Source organism: Neovison vison, chromosome 1, assembly GCF_020171115.1.
Source record: "Neovison vison isolate M4711 chromosome 1, ASM_NN_V1, whole genome shotgun sequence".
Classification (NCBI taxonomy): Eukaryota; Metazoa; Chordata; class Mammalia; order Carnivora; family Mustelidae; genus Neogale; species Neogale vison.
Window position 1 is genome coordinate 249,680,851 of NC_058091.1, and position 23,239 is coordinate 249,704,089.

General features: G+C 42.2%; 1 protein-coding gene across 1 annotated transcript in view; it reads left to right on the forward strand.

The window, feature by feature from the left end:
- Nucleotides 1–23,239, forward strand: part of FBN2 (fibrillin 2) — a 247,344-nt gene that overhangs the window by 168,574 nt on the left and 55,531 nt on the right. Inside the window, exons 24-34 of the mRNA XM_044228355.1 lie at nucleotides 3,477–3,704; nucleotides 4,257–4,382; nucleotides 8,917–9,045; nucleotides 9,805–9,930; nucleotides 12,167–12,292; nucleotides 12,754–12,876; nucleotides 13,036–13,161; nucleotides 13,475–13,600; nucleotides 15,239–15,361; nucleotides 17,652–17,774; nucleotides 19,339–19,464. Coding sequence (XP_044084290.1) covers nucleotides 3,477–3,704; nucleotides 4,257–4,382; nucleotides 8,917–9,045; nucleotides 9,805–9,930; nucleotides 12,167–12,292; nucleotides 12,754–12,876; nucleotides 13,036–13,161; nucleotides 13,475–13,600; nucleotides 15,239–15,361; nucleotides 17,652–17,774; nucleotides 19,339–19,464 — 1,482 coding nt within the window. The remainder of the gene's footprint in view (nucleotides 1–3,476; nucleotides 3,705–4,256; nucleotides 4,383–8,916; nucleotides 9,046–9,804; nucleotides 9,931–12,166; nucleotides 12,293–12,753; nucleotides 12,877–13,035; nucleotides 13,162–13,474; nucleotides 13,601–15,238; nucleotides 15,362–17,651; nucleotides 17,775–19,338; nucleotides 19,465–23,239) is intronic.

Genomic DNA, 23,239 nt, shown 5'->3' on the forward strand with positions numbered 1-23,239 from the left:
AGATGCCCCACATGTATCGGTGATCTTTAAAATTAATAGTACAAAATATTTGCAGCACTGTCCAGAGTCATTATAATAACATGAATTTTATTTTAAGCTAATTTTAAATAGTGTATTTAAATTAGGATACAAAGTATGGCTATAAAGTCATGTAGAATTGGTTAGGAATTATATAATATCTGGGACATGGGCATTAAGGAGGGCATGTGATGTGATGAGCACTGGGTGTTATACCCAACTAATGAATCATTGAATGCTACATCAAAAACTAATGATGTACTGTATGTTGGCTAATTGAATTTAATTTTAAAAAAAGAAAGAAATGATAAAATCCAAAGTCTAAAAATAAAATTCTTTTCAGATTTTTATTATTAAATTATCCAGAAAGGTTAGAAAAAAGTAAAGTATCTTTTGAAGATGTCAAATAATATCTTCAGTATGGTCCAATGACTAAAAATATCAAATTGCCTTCTGTAGGAAAAGGATATTATATGTGAAGATATAACAGTGATTGTAAATTATTACTCAACAAAATAAATTCCAAAAAATACCACTCAAAATCACATCTTTTATAATGTTCTAAAAGGATGTATTAGAGTCTTCATGCAGGTACTTTGGTTAAATGTTTTTGTCACTACTTGAATTATGGTACAAAAAAGAATTGTGGCTGGGATGTGAGGAAGTTACAAGAAGAGACTGACATTTGAATATGTAAAATATCCTGAGAAGAGAGTAGAGACATACTGCTCTGATAGAAACTGATCTAGATCAGGGGTCCAAATTCAAATACTTTCAGAGGCCAGGCAGGTAACATAAATGAGGGCCGTGGTAGTAAGGCGTAGTGCGGACCACAGCAAACAGTATAGCACATGAACTATCCAAGGTTTCCAAACACATACTTTAATTTCTGCCCAAGTCAGTAAAAATATTCCCAGGCCATATGTAGCCAGTGTGCAGGGTTTTAATTCCTGAGGCAAATATGGACTTGGATCTGTGTAGCAAAGACACAAGATTACTCTGTCAGGTTCTCCTGACTCTTTACACATTAAGTTCAAGTGATTTAGAGGGTGTTTTGTTTTGTTTTGTTTTTAGCTAATCTCACTTCTTGGACAAATTACATCAGTGACCTCAGAAATAGTTTGAGTTAGTCTATAGTTCTCAGGATACCTAAATGAAACTTGTATATCTTATTAAGATCCTTACTTCCTGATGGTGTTGGATGGAGTTGGTTGTGACTGAGAAGGGTTGTGACTGAGAAGGGTGTCTTAAGGTCATGAGGCTCCCAGGATTACTGCCATACATCATGCTGGTAGGGAGCATGACTTTGGGGCTGGTGTTGGTGCAGATACATAGGCAGAATCACCTACTGTGGATACCTTTGTTCAGTCTACCAAACCAGAATGAAGATTTACCATAGTGATTTCTTTCTTTAAAAATAGGACTTTTGGGGTGCCTGGGTGGCTCAGTGGGTTAATGCCTCTGCCTTCGGCTCAGGTCATGGTCCCAGGGTCCTGGGATCGAGCTCCACATCAGGCTCTCTGCTCAGCGGGGAACCTGCTTCCTCCTCTCTCTCTCTCTGCCTGCCTCTCTGCCTACTTGTGATCTCCGTCTGTCAAATAAATAAATAAAATCTTAAAAAAAAAAATAGGACTTTTTAGTTGAAAATAGAGCTACCCTATGACCCAGCAATTACACTACTGGGTATTTACCCTAAAGATACAAATGTGGTGATCCAAAGGGGCACATGCACCCAAATGTTTATAGCAGCAATATCCACAATAGCCAAGCTCTGGAAAGAACCTAGATGTCCATCAACAGATGAATGGATAAAGAAGATGAGGTGTATATATATACAATGGAATACTATGCAGCCATCAAAAGAAATGAAATCTTGCCATTTGCGACTTGGATGGAACTAGAGGGTATTATGCTTAGCGAAATAAGTCAATCAGAGAAAGACAACTATCATATGATCTTCCTGATATGAGGAAGTGGAGATGCAATGTGGGGGGTTTGGGGGGTAGGAAAAGGTTAAATGAAACAAGATGGGATCAGGAGGGAGACAAACCATAAGAGACTCTTAATCTCACGAAACAAACTTAGGGTTGCTGGGGGAGGCGGGTAGGGAGAGGGTGGTGGAGTTATGGACATTGGGGAGGGTATGTGCTATTCTGAGTGCTGTGAAGTGTGTAAACGTGGCAATTCACAGACTGTAACCCTGGGACTAATAATACATTATATGTTTATAAAAAAATTATTTTAAAAATAGGACTTTTTAATTACCATCCTTGGAAGTGGACATGACTGTAAGCTAAAGGAGGTTGCTCAGGTTGGTGCTTCCTTAGCTTGAGCACTTGAAAGAATCATAATTGACAGAAACTAAAATAGTAAATACATTATATTTCCATAAAGGAAATATAAACAAATAAATAAATAACTGTTAAATAACTGTCAGGTTTAAGAAAAGATGTAATGTCTTGAAAGGCTTTCATCAAATAAAACATTTGATTAAAGAAAACCTTTTTTATCTCATTATCCATATAGCAAAGCTTTTGACTGTAGTTGGACCAACAGCTCTGCTGACTAACAGATAAATGTGTTATTTACAGATCATGCTAATTTATCCTATCTTGTGAGTCTTGTCGGTCTTCTAAGATCCTGGTATGTTTCAAGATTGAAGGGGAAAATGTGACATTTAAGCAAATAATTTGGCACCTGACTAGGGAAAATTTACATAATGCAGGACAAAAACCATGATGCCAAAGGTAAATTTGACAGGAAAAAAAATAACTTTGTAAGATTTTTTTTTTTAATTTATCCATTGGAGAGAGAGAGTGAGTGAGAGAAAGCATGAGAGGGGAGAAGGTCAAAGGGAGAAGCAGACTCCCCGTGGACCTGGGAGCCCTATGTGGGACTCGATCCCAGAACTTCGGGATCATGACCTGAGCTGAAGGCAGTCATTCAATCAACTGAGCCATCCAGGTCCCCCTAAATAACTTTAAATGCAAAAACTTTTTTTTTTTTTTTCATTTGTAAACCTGTTTTAATAGTTGTCCCAAGTTGGCAGATAGATTACAGTTGATTATTTAGTGCTTCTGACTGGGACAGGACAGAACTAGTCGCAAGCATAAGTAGTTCAGTGATCAAGAAGAATCTGTCACTAAAATAATCTTATTCTTTCTGAAGTGAGCAAAAAGGGATGATGGATGATGACAAGAAGGAGTCTGGTCATAAATGAACCTTTCCTTCCTGAAGGCATCTTGTGAGAATAAAGCAATACCGAGGAACCCACCTTTGCTCGCTTTAAGAGAGTGTCATTATGGAGTCCATTCCAGGAGGTCAGGGACTCTGCCTCTTACCCATTATCGTATCTCCAGAGCTCGGCATCTTCCCTGGTGCCAAGCAGAAACTCAGTATATGATTGGTCAGTGAGTGTGACACCTTCCTCTCAAACTGTGCTTTCACTTGCCATGTAGACATCCGCATGGAGCAGTGTTACTTGAAGTGGGATGAAGATGAATGTGTCCATCCTGTTCCTGGAAAGTTTCGCATGGATGCCTGCTGCTGTGCAGTGGGGGCAGCTTGGGGCACAGAGTGTGAGGAATGCCCCAAACCTGGCACCAAGGAGTACGAGACCCTGTGCCCCCGGGGGCCGGGCTTTGCTAACAGAGGGGACGTTCTTACTGGGCGGCCATTTTACAAAGGTAACTCTCAAGGTCACATCGACCTCTCTGCCCCAAAGCCTACCTGCCACTTTCTCTCAGATTTGGTTTTGCTTTACGCATATAATTTGCCACTTCTTTTTTTTTTTTTTTTTTGTTTTTGTTAAACATGGTTTATGGCCAGCCTTAGGGCCCAGGAATATAAATCACCTACATAGGCGTTTCTGGAATGAAGTAAAGATGTAAAACCACCACTGATCTCACTTTCCCTACATCCTCCCACACTGTACCTCTGCTTCCCTTAGTGCAGCCTGACCAGATGGAGCCCTGATATAGCAAAAAGCTCCCTATCCCCCCAACCCTTACCAAACGAATGGTCAGAAGGAAAGATATCAGAACCCTTCGCTAAAAAATGTAGAATCTTTTTCACATGTGGAACTTTCTCTGGGACATCCATGTGATCACTGGCAGTGTTGAGGGCCCTGTTTGGACTTGGGAACATTATTTGCCATCATGATAGATTTGCAGCTTTCACTGAGGAACCCACATGTTTAGATCAACTGGCTCTCTGTTCCTTCTTTGTTCTGCTTTCAGATATCAATGAATGCAAAGCTTTTCCTGGGATGTGTACTTACGGCAAGTGCAGAAATACAATTGGCAGCTTCAAGTGCCGTTGCAACAGTGGCTTTGCTCTGGACACAGAGGAAAGAAACTGCACAGGTGAGACTGCTCTCTGGCTGGATTTGGCCAACCGTGGCTCCCTTCCTTTGCTCTGTTGGAAAGTACTGCCTTTGAAAAAGCCCAGGTTTGACTTTTTAGGTTTATTTCCCCCTGCTCTTAAATCACTTCTTCAAACCAGCTCTTGTGAAGAGCTGCATCAACAGCATGAAGTGCTGTCTGTTCTACCAAAGGAACCACAGAAAAATTAGGATTTCCAAAATGATGAATACACTAGAGCAACCATTCATTGTATAAATGCTTTATAGTATCTCTTAAGAATTATAAAGTTTTTAATAGAGCAGTTGTAACTTATTTTCCTAAACTGTGAAGAGTTTTCTTAATTATGCTCTAGTTGCCATCCATATATCCCTGTCCATACCTATTCCCTTTAGTTTGGAAAGATAGGAAGTCCACATTTTTCTATGACATGAAATAAATTATTCCAGACACTTGAAATATATCTCCAAGATTTTATTTTCACAACTCCATTCATCTCCTCCTTGAACATTTTCCTTCCCTCTTGCCCTCACCCGTGCTGATCTCCACTCATGTGCTTCTGACTCCTTCCTCGCTTCCTACTGCGGAAGGCACTGGAGTCCCCACGTTGCCATCCGCCTAGACCATCACCAGAGCATTTCCAGACTGTCTACCTCCCCTGCTGCCCCAGCTCCTCAGCCCCCACGTGGCTTTCCTGCTTGACTCTATCTGCATCTCACATCTTCGCCTTCAGCCAGACTCGAGGCTACTCAGCAATACTACTCGCCCCTTACCTTCCTGGCTCTCTGCTCCACCTCTAGACCTCCTCTGAGCAGCACCCTCTCTCAGACCCCTCTCCTCCCTGCTGCTTTTCTTTCTTGACATCCACTCTCAGGGCCAGATCTCTTCCCACACGCCCATCCCTCTGGCAATGGGATGTCATCTTCCAAGGTTTTCCACTCTGCGTACCCTCTTCCTTGCTGCTCCTCTCCAGCCCTTGTCAGTAGGCTCCCTGCTCTCTCTGCAGTACTTCCTCCCTTTCCTGTTGCTTTCCCTGGACCTGAAAACAAGTTCACACTATTTACTCTGCCATCTACTCCCTCATGCTGCCACCCTGTTTCCCTGCTTTTATCTCTACACCTTGCTCTCCTGAAGAGCCATTTGCTTTGTACTCCCATGTAATTTTGACTTTTGCCCTCCCTCGTTCAGGCACATAAATGTCCTCTCACAGAACACCTTTGTCAATTTGTAAAAAGACCTTTCTCTTGGTGCTTAACCTCCAAGACCTCTGTGCTGGCTACATCCCCTCCTTAATTTTCTTCTCTCTTGGCCTCCATGGGACTTCCCTGTCTCTTTCATCCTTCTGTGCCAACAATGTTTTTTCTCTCATCTCCACAGATTCTTCTTGCTCTTGGCATTTCCAGAGTCCTCTGCCTCTCATAGCTGCCCATGCCCCTGTGCCTTCACAAGTGGGCTCTGCTGAGCAGACTCCTCAGTGAGAGCTCTGTCCCAGCCTCTGCCCGAGTGCCACACTTGCAGCTCTTCACTTTAACCCCACTTTGTCCCATATCCACCCTTCCTCTGCCTAGCAACTTCCTTGTCTGTAGCAGTAGCATCATTTCACTCAGGATCGATGCCTCAGACCATTTTGATCTCTCCTGCACAAGAAGTTATGTGTAGTCTTCATCACAGTGGCTGTTTGAAGTACTAGACTCTTTCTTCAAGGCTATCTCAGGTACAGGCTTTGCTCCTCAGGAAATAGACTCCCAGCAGAGATGAGCCTGCAGAAAGTTTACTAGCAGAAGGGGGCCAAGGGGGCATCTAGTCAGCCGTCAGTCCCATCGTGGTTCTCAGCCCACTCCACTGGGAGCTCTGGATCTAGGATGGCCCAGCAGAACTGTCTTAGGGCAATAAGACTAGGCGTTTATGGACCTGCATGGTCAGTCTTTGGATACATCTGCCCAGAGAGGGGGTGTGAGTGTGAGGAAGGGTCCTCTTCACTGAGGCATTTCTTCAAGATAGTTTACACCACAGATCTTTGTGCCCCCAAACTCCCCAACAGCAGTGGGGGAAAGGGTAGTAAGTCCTTCCTTCCTGAAGGGGGAACTGGACAACCCATGGCAGTATTCACTGCATAGCAGACTTTTCCAGTGTCTTCCATCCCACTGATCATCTATTCTGATCCTTCATGTTCACCAACCACCACGTGTTACTTCCCACAAAGCAACTCTCAGTGACTCACAGTTTGAAACCTGGGTGAAGACAGGATTCTTTCAGTTCTGACTCCACTTCCTGTTTTTGATGGGAAATTAGCCATGTTACTTAATGACTCTGAAATCCACCTTCTTTATTTTTTTTACTTTTTTATTTTTTTAAAACCCTCCTTCTTTAATTGTGTAAGAGAGACATTTGTTGGTCACACTGCAATGTTGCTATGTATAATGTGAAAGCACAGTTGGATACCGTTGGCTGCCTTTCTTCACCACATTTAAAGCCCATCTTCTTTTGGCATCCTCACTGATCACACCCATCCTCCCTGTCCTTGCACTATCAATCTCTGCAGTCTGGCCAATCTGCAATGTACTGTTCTCCGAAATTATTATTTGTCTTCCCCTGTGCATTCTATCTCTTGTCCTTCTATTCATTCTGCTTCTTTAAAGTTAGAATTTTTTTAAAAATTTATTTATGTATTTTAGAGGGAGAGAGAGTGTGAGCCCAGGAAGGGGGAGAGGGAGAGAGAAACTTCATCAGACTCCTCACTGAGCTTGGGGCTCAGTGTGGGGCTTGATCTCAAATCCCTGAGATCATGACCGGAGCTGAAACCAAGAATTGGTCACTCAACCAGCATTGTAACCCAGTGGCCCCTAAAGTTAGAGTTTCTATACATGCTTCAAGGACCAGTTCAAAGCTACCTCCTCCCCAAATACCAGTTTTTAGCAGAAAACCATTTCTATGGACACAGCAGTCTGTATGAGACAGGCACTCTTCTCAGCGCTTGATGAATACTGACTTGCTTAATCCTAGCAGGTGGGTTTTACTATACTCCCCCATTTTATTGATGTGGAAATTGAGGCACACAGAAATGAAATTATTTTCCTAAGCCCCTTCACCCAGTAGGTGATAGATCTAGGACTGCTACCTAGGGGTCTGCTTCCAGAGTCCACACTCCACACTGTGCATCTCCCAGCACATCACATCTACTAGAGTGTGTCAGTGCTCTACCGGCGAGTTTATTCTTTGTTCTTCAAATGGCTCTAACTATCAGTTTCTAGATACTGATAGACAATAAGTAAGAGAATCAATATGCATATTGTTAGCTGCCTAACTGAATCAGTGAATGGTGTTAAGAATTTTGTTTAAAAGCCTATCTTCAGTATTGCCTGTAATTAGGGAAATAAATAAAGACCAGATGCGAGGAGAAAGCGTTGGACGTTCAGAGACTGAGATGCCCAGGAGAGCATTTACAAGTTACCCACTGATAAACTCTGTGATAGAAGAACTTTGGAATTAAAATAAAGAGATGTAGCAAAGGCATTTCTTCCTCCTGTGACCAAAATAATGTCATTTTTTTTAAGACTTTATTTATTTGACAGAGAGAGATCACAGGTAGGCAGAGAGGCAGGCAGAGAGAGAGAGAGAGGAAGGGAAGCAGGCTCCCCACTGAGCAGAGAGCCCGATGTGGGGCCCGATCTCAGGACCCTGAGATCATGACCTGAGCCAAAGGCAGAGGCTTAACCCACTGAGCCACTCAGGTGCCCCATGTTTTCTTAATTATATTTTATAGACATGACTTCTCCATTAAAAAAACCCTCATTTACAAGCATGGGATGTTTCTCAGAAAATTTTGTTTTTGATAATGTAAAGGCTACCGACGAAGATTCTTATTTTCCATAGTATGTAAAAAGTGACAAACACATCATTTTTCTTTATTTTTATTTTGAGAAATAAGTGAGTATTGTTTCCACATCTGAACATGACAGAAGAGCATCCCCCGGAGCATGTCGCTTGTCCCAGTTATATATGTACGCTGTCTAGCCTGAAGCTGGGTGGCTGTGTCTGCCCCTGAGGTTGGCTGGCTGTGCTGGTCAGCAACCTCCCCTGCTCAAGGGGACAGCAGTCCCAGAAGACTCCCCCATGTTGGGCGGGCTGCTGGAGACAATCACCGCGCTCTCACTTGGTGACAGGACTTCATTCCATGTGCCTGCTGCTTCCTGTGCCACCTGCCCTGTCCGGCTCATGCTGCAGTTGCTCTGTTCATCCCTCTGTTACCACTTCTAAGCCACAAAGAGATATCCACAATTCCAGAATTCTTAAAGGCAAACGCACAGCCTGCCCGTTGGCCACGACAGTTTTGGCAGTTGGGGAAAGGAATGTGCCCAAGGCCTCATCCGCCTGGAGCTGATCTCTGGCACGTAAAGCTTCCTGCTGCTGGCCACTGACCTCTCTGGCACCTTTCGCGGGCTGCACCTTTTCTGGAGAGGCCACACCTGCCTCACTGCTCTTCAGTACCTGCTCTGCTCATGCTATTTTTTTATTTCTTTTCAACCTTACGAATTAGACATTGATGAGTGCAGGATTTCTCCTGACCTCTGTGGAAGTGGCATCTGTGTCAACACGCCAGGCAGCTTTGAGTGTGAGTGCTTCGAAGGCTACGAAAGTGGGTTCATGATGATGAAGAACTGCATGGGTAAGTGTGCTTCAGCTCTTCCTACCCAGTCTCCAACCAGAGAGCTTGACCGTGGCTTGTCTCCAAGCTGTTAGCTGAATGATTGGCCAGGCACTGTGGTGAGCAAGAGAATGGATGTCACTCTCAGACAGGAAATCTCCTAGATGACTCTTGGGCAGCTCCAACCTCTTGGTGCCCTTGTGCCAGTAAGATAGCAAGACTGGGTTCTGTTTGTTCACAGAATCTAAAATCAACACAGACTACCCAGAAGGGTTTCACTTAACATGTATGACCTTGTGTGGTGACCTCAAATTTATATTCAGCCATGCAAATTCCATTATATTTATTTGTGTGTTACTACAAACTCTTGGTACTGCCTGCGTTTTGGTCCGTATTTAGTGACTTCCAGGATTCACCAAAGGAGACATAAAAGGTGACCAGTCTATGATTTTTCTTTTACTTTGATTAGTAAAAATAGATAGCAGTGTCTGGTGTCTGGACTTTAGTGTGATGTGAAACTAATATTGCTTATTTTTATCTCGTGAATCTGCTTGTTTCATACAAGTCAATTCCCTGGCAACTCGCTGTCTTTAAGAAAAAAACTTACCATTTATTTACTGGTAGTAGAAAAAGTGAGGAGACCATTAACCCATCTCCTCTGAAACTTGTCTCTTATATTTGAGTCCCACTTCCCCCACAGCATAATTTTTCCCCCATGCTGTATATGTGAATATTTTTCCCACAGAGTTCTTTAATTGATCTCACGTTTTTACCTTTCAGACATTGACGAATGTGAACGTAACCCTCTCCTTTGTAGGGGTGGCACCTGTGTGAACACTGAGGGCAGCTTTCAGTGTGACTGTCCATTGGGGCACGAGCTGTCACCATCACGTGAGGACTGTGTGGGTGAGTTTGTCTCCTCAGCACATGAACCCACCCAGCTTACCTGGTGAAGATCATAGAGATCAGTGGTCAGTTTTAACAAACTGGTTGTTTTTGGCATGTGCAATCTAGCTGGTTAAAAGTTGGAAATTTAGAACCCCTTTATTTGTATTTGGGCTGTGTCTTTAGAGAATGTCTCAGTGACACACTCGAAGCCGACATTGTCCTGGCCACCCTCTGTTTGACAGCAAGCGTGCTGGTGGTGGGCCCTGTGGCAAGCCATGGAGTTCCTTCCTCCACAGAGGATGGAATGGGAAAGCTGCTGGTGGAAGGGCTGCTCCCTTGATGGCTCACCTGTGCGTTCACCTGTGCAGCTACCTGCCATTCATTCAGTGGAGTCTGTTCAACACTCCCATGTCTGTCAACACGGGGTCTGCTCCTGTGTGTGTGAACATGTGAGCTACCTCCTCACCCTCCTGTCATAGAAAAATCCTGGTCTCTTTGCTGGCAGAGCTGAGGGGTGGGAGTAGCAGGATTGAGGGGAGAACACCGGCTGGTCCCACTGCTTTTCATATGTATATGAAAGCCCAGGAGGCCCAGGAGGCCTCTGGGACTAGTGGGCACAAGCATATTGGTTTTAAAACCTTGATGTATCCAGGAAACATTTTCTTCACAGAAAATCTTTCTTGCAAGTGTCAACAAATGAAACGGTTTTTAAAACAGAGTAGATGCCACACACACCTCCAATTCAATAGAGAATTTGAGACACCTTTCCATTAGACATGTATTTATTTATAAACCCAGTTTTATTGTTCTGCTAATATATTAGGTGAATCTTAAATCATACACTAAACAGACATTTTTAAAAGGTAAATTGAAAAAGTTTTAAAGATTTTTTTCTTAAAGATTTTATTTATTTGAAAAAAGAGCCAAAGAGAGAGCATGAGCAGTGGGGAGGGGCAAAGGCAGAAGCAGAAGCAGACTCCCCATGAAACAGGGAGCCGGACATGGGGCTGGACCCTAGGACCCTGGGATCATAACCTGAGCTAAAGGCAAATGCTTAACTGACTGAGCCACCCAGGTGCCCCTAAATGTTTTTATTTCATTTTAAAAGTGGTACTAAAACTTTTTCATAGAGGTGATTACAGAATATTTGTTCATCTTTGTGATGCAGTGCATCAGAGAGCTGTTTCTAACTTGAGTTTATTTTGTTAGTTTTCATGGATCCTATATCTGAAAAAAAAAAAGTACCCCTTACAGGTATATTATAGAAGATGCATATTTTTGCAATTTAATGATCATAGATACAAATCCACATGTCACATAGTCTTATTGGTAATTTTGAAACTTTGAGATGAAGGTCTTATTTTACCTGATGAAGTGTTACTGTATTTACCTTACATTGTGTCTCACAAGTAGGTTGTATGCCCCTATTTTCTTGCTGTTCTCTTAAAATTGCATTAATAGCACTACTTGATTCCACAGACCTTTGCAGAAGTTTTTATAAGACGCTTGCCTATCTTATAAAGATTAGTTGGTTTTAGGTGTTCCAGATTCACCTATTGAGGCACACTAAACACTGTAAGATGGAAACACATAAACAGTACAGGCCCTGGTATCAGGCCCTGTGACTTGGGGAACCAGCCATCTTCCCTCAGGATCCTCCACATTATGCAGGCAACTCTTGACCATCTAATAAAGACCAGGTGAGCCTGCCAGTGTAAATTTATATATTAAATATTAGTAAGTCTTATTTCTGGCATGTGCTACATGTGCATGGTCTCATGTTCACGACCCACATGTGGCTACTTAAATTTAATTAAAATTTGGTAACATTAAAAATTTAATTCCTGGGGCACCTGGCTGACTGAGTTGGTAAACCATGTGACTCTTGATTTAGGGTTTGTGAGTTTGAGCCCCATGTTGGGCAAAGAGAGGACTTAAAAAATTAAGTTTAAAAAATGTTTTTAAATTTTGATTCCTTCATCATTTGGATCATGCTTCCAGTGCTCAATGGCAGCAGTGTATTGGATAGCAGAGATATGGAACAGTCCCATCAGTGTACAGAGTTCTCCTGGACAGTACCATCTTAGATAGAAATACAGATAGCAGTATTTTCTTTGAACATCCCAGGAGATCATCTTCCTTCCCTGCAAAGTATGCAAACCACTGTGGGGTCCAGCAGTGGCATGCAACATTTCTTGGTGCTTTAAGTGATGTGGTTACTGCGAAGACATTAATGTTATGTATCTTTTTATAGATATAAATGAATGCTCCCTGAGTGACAATCTCTGTAGAAATGGAAAATGTGTGAACATGATTGGAACCTATCAGTGTTCCTGTAATCCTGGGTACCAGGCCACGCCAGACCGGCAGGGCTGTACGGGTAAGCATCCTCCAGAGGGATCTACAACTTGCATTTCTAAAAATGAGTCTAGGACAGCTCCTGGCACTGAACTTACTGTAATGAAGCCAGTGGAAGTCCTTTGTCTGAAACACAAATCTCAGAATGGGACAGAGCTGTAGGATGCCATTGTCTTGTGGTTTTGCAGAGGAGTCTCTGGTTTTATCATGGAAAACATCCTTAACTTGTAATTACTGCATTTCTGAGTTCTGTAATCTTGGGCTCCTGGGGCTACATGTCTGATAGAATGCTATCTGAAAGGAAGTAGAAAGAGCTAAGAAAGATCAATGGTAGAAAGATAAGCCAACGCATTAGTGGGGAGAGAAATCCAAAGCCATTTTAAGCATTATCTGTTTAAAGAGAAGAAAATCTCGCTACCTTTTTTTTTTTTTTTTTGAAGGAAGTAGACCTGACTAGTAATAGGTCACATGTTGTTTTCACAGATATCGACGAGTGTATGATCATGAATGGAGGCTGCGACACGCGGTGCACGAACTCAGAAGGCAGCTATGAATGCAGCTGCAGCGAGGGCTATGCCCTGATGCCCGACGGGAGGTCGTGCGCGGGTACAGAATGGACTGGGGGGGTGAACCATGCACAGCTCACTGCCGGTACCTCACAGAGCTCGCTCCAGATATCTAGAGTGGGTCTGGATGGGAAACGCAGTATTTGAGCTTACTCAAAGCCAGTCTCATTCTTACTTAATTCTAATCTTCTGTCATCAGATATTGACGAATGTGAAAATAATCCTGACATCTGTGATGGTGGCCAGTGTACCAACATTCCTGGAGAGTACCGCTGTCTGTGTTATGATGGCTTCATGGCTTCAATGGACATGAAAACGTGCATTGGTGGGTGCCGTAAAGACAGGATAAATGTTACGCATCTATCTGCACACACACAAGTGCACATTCATTTAAACATGAAAGAAAGAGGCTTTTTCAGTTACTTTAAAAATTTAAGCCACTGTATTACAGGGTGGGAAAGCTGAAACAGAAGAATTATTTGAACATAATTCTGGAAAATAATACTATGTCTTGCAGATAGATTACGTTTTAACTTTTATCTGTGTATTTCAGTGTTATGCTCTTCAGTTTAAAAGAGAGCTTTCACATTCCTAGGATGAACAAATATTAACCAAACTATTGAAAATAAATTTTCTAGATGTGAATGAGTGTGACTTAAATTCAAACATCTGCATGTTTGGGGAATGTGAGAACACCAAGGGATCCTTCATCTGCCACTGTCAGCTGGGTTATTCCGTGAAGAAGGGGACCACAGGATGCACAGGTAGGTCCCACACTAGGGACCCCTGTTCCCTGGCTTCTCCTATTTCAGAGGCCAGCCTTCAACATCACGGGGTCCTTTGCGCCTATAAGACTGTGACCCACACCAGGGGTGACCATGTGATGAACACATGCCCCAGGACATGTGTGCGGGGTTTGTCCCCTCTCTGGTGGCACGTGCTTCAGCCACCCTGCCACGGAGCAGGCTGCTGTCCGCCTGCGGAGTGGGGGCAGGGCCCTGCTGTCCAGTCCCGTGTGTTTGCCAAGTAGTGGCTGCTCTTCGCGCTGCTCTCTCTCTTAGGAGGCCCGCTGCCCACACAGAAGACACAAGGAGAGAGCACCACAGACCCGGAGCCATTCCTCTTGTGGCTTGTTTTTGCAGCTCTTCTGACTGGGCGGAATTAGTGCGGACTTCTGCTTAGATCCTGTGACTTCCTCTCCCCCATTTTTTCCCCTCTTTTTTCCTCTTCTCTATTTGCTTTTGCCCTGTCTTGCCTTGGCCCCAGTTGACCCTTTCTTTTCTCTCTCCACTTTCTTTCCTTGCTCACCCCATCCACTTTGTCTCTTGTTACCTTTCTCTGTTAAATAAGTTGTGAGCTTTTGCATAAAATAGGCGGGGAAGTCCCAAGGTGAGCGCTTTGGACCAGGTCTTCCTCATTTTAAAGCCATCATTACCATTTTCTCAAGACAGGTTGTGGGTGGCTTGTACCACAGCCTGGCGCTTAACCTGACACCTTCAGAGACAGGCGGGTGAGGAAGAAGGGGTGCTCTGCATGTTCACCGCTAGGAAGGTTGATGCAAAGCCAGTCACTCTGTGGGTGTGTGTGTGCATGCATGTGTGTACACACATGTGTGTGAACATAGGATTGCAGCATCTACGATGTGTAATCATTGAACTGGGTAGAGAAGATTATTCTTTCTATTCTGGGAACCTCTGGTGAACCAAAGCTACATAGTTCATATGTACATATATGAACTATACATATATACATATACATGCATATGCATATATAATGTGTATATATCTGTGTGTATGTATAGATGTGTGTTTATGTGGTGAAAGCTTCTCATTTTCCAGGTATAATTTCCAGTGGGTATTTTTACACATTCTCAAATAAAAGCTGAATACACCCTAAAATGATAGTTTTCAAAAACTTTATACCTATACTGTATCGATTCTAAAAATGACAAGAATTATTACTTATTTTAAGTCAGGTTTATTTAAATCTTTATGAAAAACATGTAATAAATATTAATAGGAAAGAATAGAAGGGTCTTAACTTTGGAAATGCAATTTCTTTTGACATCTTATAATCATACCTTCTACATGGAGTTTTTTCTGGGCCCGGGCAGAGAGGAGAATGGGTACAGACACATGTATCTCCCTTGGGGGAGTCTCTCTCTTCTACCAGAAAGTGACTGGCAGTTTACTCTAGTAGGGAAAGGCTTGTTTGACTTGGATCATGAACTTCCAAATCTTGTTGGTGCCTACAAAATTAAAAATGATGTTAGTGTTTTTTTTCCATACCAATTTAGGTATTTCCATGTTTACTTTAAAATTTTACCTGTGCAGAATTATACTTGGAAGTAGAATTAATGAGCTTTATATTTAATTTTCATCGTATTAACTGTGGCTTCTCAGATGTTGACGAGTGTGAAATTGGTGCCCACAACTGTGACATGCATGCCTCCTGTCTCAACGTCCCGGGAAGCTTCAAGTGCAGCTGCAGAGAAGGCTGGGTTGGAAATGGCATCAAATGCATTGGTGAGTTTGCATATATGAACAGCCTTTGCTAGGACACAAAATTCTTGGAGGCTTTTCTTTGCACAGTGGTTAACCCACGTACTTGAATAGGAACACGCTCTTGCCTTTCATTTATTTTCTTGAAAATTAAAGACTATCTTTAGTTGCAAGGTAATTCCTGCCTAAGAGTTTCCTTTAACCTTGGCATAAATTATCACATCACAGCAGTATGCCTTGGCATCTGCTTTTTAATGTGTTGTTGTTCAGTAAAAATTATTTGATGTGTAGCCAGAAATCCAAATAGATGTATGATGAAAATGATGAAAAATGACTTACATATTTTTCCAGTCTTTTCATACAGCAATCAGTGAGACTTAGAACCCAGTGAAACCCATGAAGGAAGTAGAAAGGTTTTATCAGATAATCTGAGTCTGTACCTGGTCAGTACCAGCTTCTTAGTAGAAAATAGAATTCCTCTTCCAGAGAAAGCAAAAGGTTTTGCGCGATTCCAGGAGGTCTGATTGGGACAGAGGAGATTAGAAGGGCGGGTGCCATTCTGCAGGCTTTCAAGTTGCTGAGCTGGGGTCTCCTCAGTCTTTTCTAGCTGGAAGGCGGGGGCCTGGTTCTTCCCCTCACTGCCCCACATAGCACTGCTTCCTATGCTCACTGTTTTGCATTCTTTACCAACAAAGCCATGTTCCAACTGGTTAGAATTATCCAGGTCAACTTAAAGCAGAAAATAAAACAAGCTCAAATGACCTCCCTAGGATTACTCACTAAAAGTTTATAAGCCAGCAGAAGGCATTGAAGAAGAGAGCCTTAAAATCTGTTAACAATAACATCAGTTAATTGAAATATACTCTCTTGGCCATTCAGGTGTTTTATACTTGCCTAACGTGTAGGAGCTGACTGTGAATATAAATGATCATACTTTCCAAATAACTTTGCTAAGTAATGTTCTCTGATGGCATCATTCAGTTCACTAGTTACCCGCTTCTGGTCCAGCCATCACTGTTATCATTAATCTCACAGATTTTCTTTTCTTTTCTTTTTGTTTTTTGTTTTTTTGTTTGTTTGTTTTTCAGCCATATCCCCATTACTGTTTTCTGGCCCTATGGGCTACTGGTTTCCTCTTTTCTAGCCTTCCTTTTTTGTGTTTGTCCATCCATCACTCAGGCCAACTATTGCAAAATACAAAAGATTTGACTGTGTCCAGGTACTTTTACTCCAAAATATCATCCAAATTCATTCTCTTCTTTCCATCTCCATCCCGCTGCTCCAATCTCAGCCATTCTCCCTCCTCCCATCTCTCTCTGTCTCTTCCTCTCTCTGTTGGAGGCAAAAGGAACATCCTCATAGTTTTCTTATTGCCTTGTTGGTCCCATAATCCATTCTCCACATAGCAGCCAGAGAGATCTCTTAACCCATGAATTTGATGTCTTTACAATTGTCATCTGAATCCTCAAATTGAGGATAAAATGTAGCTTCCTTCCTGTGGTTTACAAGATCCTGTAGTCTCCTCCCATAGCTCTCCAGCTTCAGCTTCCATCAGCTCTAGCTCCTACGTTCTATTTTATCACTCTGGCTCCCTTGGTGTCTTTTATCACATTGAGATCTTTTCTGCCTTAGCATCTCTAAATATGCTATTCCCTCAGGAAGGAATACCATTCCCTGCTTCCGGGCAACAGACTGACTCATTGTTCCAGTGTGAAGTTCACTGAGAACTCCCTCCCCAGTAGGACCTTCCTTGCTCCTACAGACCAAAAGAGAGGCCCGTTTTACTCCCTTTTTTCCATGGGACATACAACATGTTTGACATAATCAGTATTTCTGTGTTGAGCATGTTTCATTTTTACTAGACTAGACTCTGTGAGATCAAGAATTGGATCTTAGTTTCCTCATCTGTTCAAGGAACTTGAAAATTCTTTGCTAATTTTCCTGCTTTGAAATTTGGTTCCTGAATTTAGAATTTGACACTTTTTTCAGGATAAAGGAACCAGTAATCACATCTGTTCCCAGTAGGATTCAAAAGGAAATCTAGCACCAGTTTACCTTTTAAACATTAAAATTCTAGCTTATTAGATATCTCACAAATATTTTTGTTAATCATTTTAGCCCCTGTTTATAGAACTAACATTTTGGATTGTGGGCCTGAGATCCTAGAGAATTAGAATTGTGACCTTCATGTAAACTAAAACAAATCCTATTTGTCCACCATACACTTAAATTAAGACAAATGAAAATCTGTCTGTGTGTTTAAATGTCCCATTTTTGTTTTTGAACTTGATCACTCTCTTCTCTTGGCATGCAGACCTGGACGAATGTTCGAATGGAACCCACCAGTGTAGCATCAATGCTCAGTGTGTAAATACCCCAGGCTCCTACCGATGTGCCTGCTCTGAAGGGTTTACTGGAGATGGCTTTACCTGCTCAGGTGGGTGAGAGTCCTCGGGTGTGCTTTGGCATGGTTTTCATGGAACACTCCCTAAGCTTGCCCTCTTTGAAGAAAACTGTAGTTAAAGGGGGGGTGGGGAATTCCATTCCAATTTTTATCACTAAAGGAATGACATAAGGGAATACTATTCAGTGTCTTGAGATACAATATACATTCCACCCAGTCACTGCTAGTTCATGTGTTCCTCAGAATCTCAGGTCATCAGACTGTGTTGAAAAGATGAAATGAAATCACACAAGTGAAGGGGTTAGGAAAACACATCCTAAGAGTTCAGTAAATATAAGCTGCTACTGAGCTGCTCTTTGTTTTGCATTCCTTGAGAATAAGACATTTCTTCTTACACTCCTGTGAATGACTGCATCATCTTGCTGGACATAAAGTATGCTACGCTTAAGATTGTGGAGATTGGTATTCCTCAGTTGAATTTCAGCACACACTTTAAACCCCCAGTTAAAAGACAGACTCTAATTTTGTTCTAATTATTGACTTCAAAAACACCCAACTCATAATTTTCAGATGCTTCTTTAATATTTAAAGCCTCATTACTTTTCAGCCTTGACTTATTGCCGCTTTTGGTTGCATTTCTCGGCAACTGGTTGTGAAGGACAGGGAGAAGCCTTGGCAGGAGCACAGCTACACTTAGATGGTGGCCCAGCCACAGGGGCTGCATGGAGCCTCCCATTCTGCCTCCTCTTCGTCTTTTTTTTTTTTTTAAATATTTTATTTATTTGACAAACAGAGACCGTAAGTAGGCAGAGAAGCAGGCATGGGGCCAGGGGGTGGGGAGGACCTCTGCTCCCTGCTGAGCAGAGAGCCTGATGTGGGGCTTGATACCAGAACCCTGAGATCAGGACCTGAGCCGAAGGCAGAGGCTTAACCCACTGAGTCACTCAGGTACCCCCTGTTTCTCCTCTTCTGACCCGCACAGGGTTGGTGAACTAATAAACAAAACCATGCACAACAGGCAGCTAGCACTCTACCTGGCAGATGTTAGGCCCTCCATCCACGTTGCTTTCTGCACTACCCCTTTTTCCATTGGATAGGATTAAACAAATTGCCTGGTCTATGATTCCTGCTCATTTGCGTAATTAAGAGAAAAGTATATTAATACAATCGTAGTGATGTGGAAAAAGCTCTCATATAGTAGTTAAACATACTTGAACTAGTAACAAAACAAGTTGTTAGTTCACTTCAAAGCATTATAATCTTAGACACCCTTTTAAGATTGATTTCAGTGTTCTCAGTCATCTGTCAATGATGTTGGTGTAATATTGATGCACTGAGGTGGCATGAAAAAGAATTAAGTTCCAAGAGCTACCTGCCTTCTTTCTGTTAATCGGGCGATAATTGAATTTCAGGGTTTAAGTTAAACAGCTCTGTTAGCAAGTTGTACACTTTTGTTTATGGGAATGTGACTGAGTGTTGTGCTATATGTTCATGAGCATCCGCTCCAGCCAGTAATGTTGACTTGTTTTTAGAGCAAGAAGCAGCCATGTCCCAACAAGGGGAACTTTAATAGAGATGTCATTCACTTCTCCCACAGATGTCGATGAGTGCGCAGAAAACATCAATCTCTGCGAAAACGGGCAGTGCCTCAATGTCCCGGGTGCCTATCGCTGCGAGTGTGAGATGGGCTTCACTCCAGCCTCTGACAGCAGGTCCTGCCAAGGTAGGTCCCTCTGACTCCAGCTCATTTCCAAGCTGGATCGGCTACAGCACATGAAACCACAAAAAGGGCTGGAACGGGTTCCACCTGGAAGCAGAATACACAGCACATGCTGCACATATAAAAGTCATTCGTTTAAGCATGGATTATTCTGCCGAATGAATAATGATGAAGGCGGCTTTCATCTCTTATGAAGTTTTCCTGGCCAAGAGCCAGCAGTTGGAAGTTTGGCTCATTCCTTTTTTTGTTTTTTTCTTTTTAACCATTTCTTTTTTTCTTTTTCTTTTTTTTATTACTAAATGAACAACATGTGGAAAAACTATTCAGCTTTTTAAAACTAGGAGATACTATCTCCCCTAGTCACTGCTACGTAATGTGTTTATGAAAACCTCCGTAGCTTGTGTTGGGCATTTATCTTCATGTTTTAGTGTGCTCTCTGTCTGTCTGCAACTGGAAGTCCTCCTCGGAGACTCATCAAGGCCTGCACCTTTTGCCTAAGAGCAGTGTGTCCTTCCCTTAAGTGGTGACATCATCCCTCTTTCCTAGAAATGGGACTTGTGACTAGTGTGATAGCTCTCCAAGAAAAAGAATGTGGATTTTCTCTTAGAGACTCAATTCACTTTGCATATAGTATGGGCCTTCACTGTGTTCATGTGGAGTACATGAAATACACATGAGGAAAGGAAAAAGATTAAAAACAATTAATGAACCAGAAGGCTTTAACAAAACTAATGATTCATAGAAAACTTTTGAAAAAAGTAACTCGGGCTAAGTGCTGGGCAAAGATTATAAAATGAAACCAAGATTACTGGCTCTCCCTATGCTGGTGTCTAATCAAATGAACAGAACTAGCAAGTACCAGCATACATGCACATGCACAGCTCACCAGTGTTGACCAGACAAAACAAAGCCTACAGTCTAGAATGGCTCAGAGTAGAGCCTATATCCATCTCTCTGCCTGAAGTGGTATTGAAGAAAGGAGGTGTGCCTAAAATGTCGTGGAAGTTTCAATACATATCCACCAATTTTTAGAAACTCAGACCAAGAGAATGAGTAGTAAACCCTGGGGAAGATGATACTAGAAACTGAAATCATTCATGCTTCAACACTGACCTGTTAGACTGAGCTGAATCTAATGCATTTCATACAAGTCCATTGTAAAGTGAACTTCACTTTTTCCCCCTAGTCCTGGTTTCTTGTAAGCACCAAACCTAATTAATAGAAAATGTGAGTCAGTGTGGTTTTGGGATTACATGATTTATTACTCATTTCAACTTGACATGAGTTGGTGGGAAAAGGAACAAGTCAGCAGTAGCCAGATACTTTAGCCAATGTAAAATTTCAAAAAAATTAATTCTTCATGCCTAATAATTTCCCCCTTCATAATCCTATTCCTTTATCTGCGGGCTTGGCCCTTCCAGAACTTCGCCCCAGGCCTTCGGTGAGGTGAGGTAGTGTGTGTTCATTGTACTTGGTTCATATCTTGGTTTTTCACAGTGTATCATTGCCAGGGAGGGAAACACCTCTTGCCAGGACAAGAGAAAGGCCCACAAGTCGTTCATCCTCAGTGATACCCTGCTCCGCTTAGCTAAATGCCAAATTTTGAGATCCCAAAATGTAATTCCATGGTTCTGCCTCTTTCTACTTGATGTTGTCTTATCCCTCCCTACAAGATAGGCCTTATCTAGACAGTTTTTCCTATATTCACTAATTGGTTACTTGAGGCCTTCCCATTTGATTATAAGTATGTGCCCCTCTGAATTGACTTTCTGACCAACATTTTCCACTCAGCTTTTGCTTCTCACCACAAATTCTCAGAATTTCTTTTTTTTTTTTTTTTAAGATTTTATTTATTTATTTGACAGAGAGATCACAAGTAGGCAGAGAGGCAGGCGGGGTGGGAGAGGAAACAGGCTCCCCGCTGAGCAAAGAGCCCAACGCGGGGCTCAATCCCAGGACCTCAGGACCATGACCCAAGCCAAAGGCAGAGGCTTTAACCCATTGAGCCACCCAGGCGCCCCAGATTCTCAGAATTTCTTTAGAGCCCAAAAAGTTGCTGTAGTTGGCCATTTCCCAATATTTTCTACCAAAATGGGAGAATACAAAACCCAGAGGAAGCTCCTCAGGGACAGGCTAGGACTCCATCAATGGAGTAAACGTAGATATAGACCATTTGGTGTCATGTACGAAGAGAGAAGAGAGGCCAGGTTCATCAGCAGAAGAGCACACAGCACCCAGGGCAGCTCTTCCAATTTTTTTCCCACCCCTTCCTCACCTTAGGCTAACCCAAGAGCAGCTTTAATAAAATCCATACCCCAGCTTGTCTTCCAAATAATGCCCAGATAAAGAGGGAGTGGAAATGTCTAGACACTCTATCTAAACTACCGGAGTATGTAAGAACTCATAAAAGGGCTGACCAAGTAGCATGTCCACAAGTTGAAAGTAAGCAGTGGCAAGCCTGCAGGTGTCTTGTGGAACAGCAGTGAAAGCACACACCAAAAGGAAAGAACCAACCCAGAGAAGAAAACCATCCAAGGAGTAGAAGCAAATTTTCCACAGGTACTTTGTGCCATAGATGACCTTAATGTGAGCCTAAATATGAGTGAACAAGATCAAAGAGATTATAAAAACAAGAAAAGACAAAAGGCAGAAGGGGAAATTGCAGAGCTTTGGGAAGAGCAAAATCAGAGACCTATTCAATAGATACAGCAGAGAACAGAAAAGATAGCAGAAAAACATAATGACCAGCATAAAGAATGTACAAAAAGAGATGGACAAAAAGGTCAGAACAAGAAAGGGGGAAGAGCTTAACACTATGAAAGAAAAGACAAAGACCACAAATGGAAGTATAATCAGTGTCTCTGAAGTGGAGAGCCCAAAATAAATGAACAGAGAAAAGTACTGAACATCCAGACATTTCCCTGAAGTGGAAGAAAGTGCTGAATGTTAGAGAAAAAGGTAAATCCAAGACCCGAGATTTAGCCCTCTTACTTTTGTTCACTTAAGCCATAGAGAAGAATTCGTTAGGCTCTAGATGGAGAAGGAACATCATGAACAAAACCGAAACATTCAATATCAGAAGACAGGAGAACGAGGCCCACAAAATCCTGAGGACACAGGAGAGGATTTTCTACCTCCGCAGTTAGTCAGTTATGAAAACAAAAGGCAGAAATATTGTCATACGTGAAATGATGCACAGAGAAAACACCTGTGCCCTCCTTTCTTGGGTAACAAAAAAACTTAGAAGTGCAGCACAACCATTTGAGAGAGAAATCTAAGAGTTTCAGTAAAAGACTAACTGATTCCTTTAAGAATCAACACTAGATGCTTCAGAAATAACATTTAAAAGTGAAGATTACAGAACTAACAAAAAGAAGTTGGAAGCATATGTGAATGCTAATTTTTTTAAAAAGATTTTATGTATTTGACAGAGACAGAGAGAGGGACCACAAGCAGGGAGAGAGGGCATGGGAGAAGAAGACTCCCCGCTCGATGTGGGGATCCACCCCAGACCCCAGGATCATGACCTGACCCGAAGGCAGAGGCCTAACAACCGAGACACTCAGGCACCCCTAAATGCTAATTTTCTTATCATTCATGGCACAGAAGCCATTAATACTGTCTCAAAATTATATTTGAATTTTAATATAAGGGGGAAAGAGCATCATCTTTTAGTGTTTTTTATCAGCTCTTAACATTAAAAAGTATCTCAGAAACTATGGAAATAAATACAAATTGATCTTCTGCATAGAAATTGTTTCAGCTTCACTCTGTGACT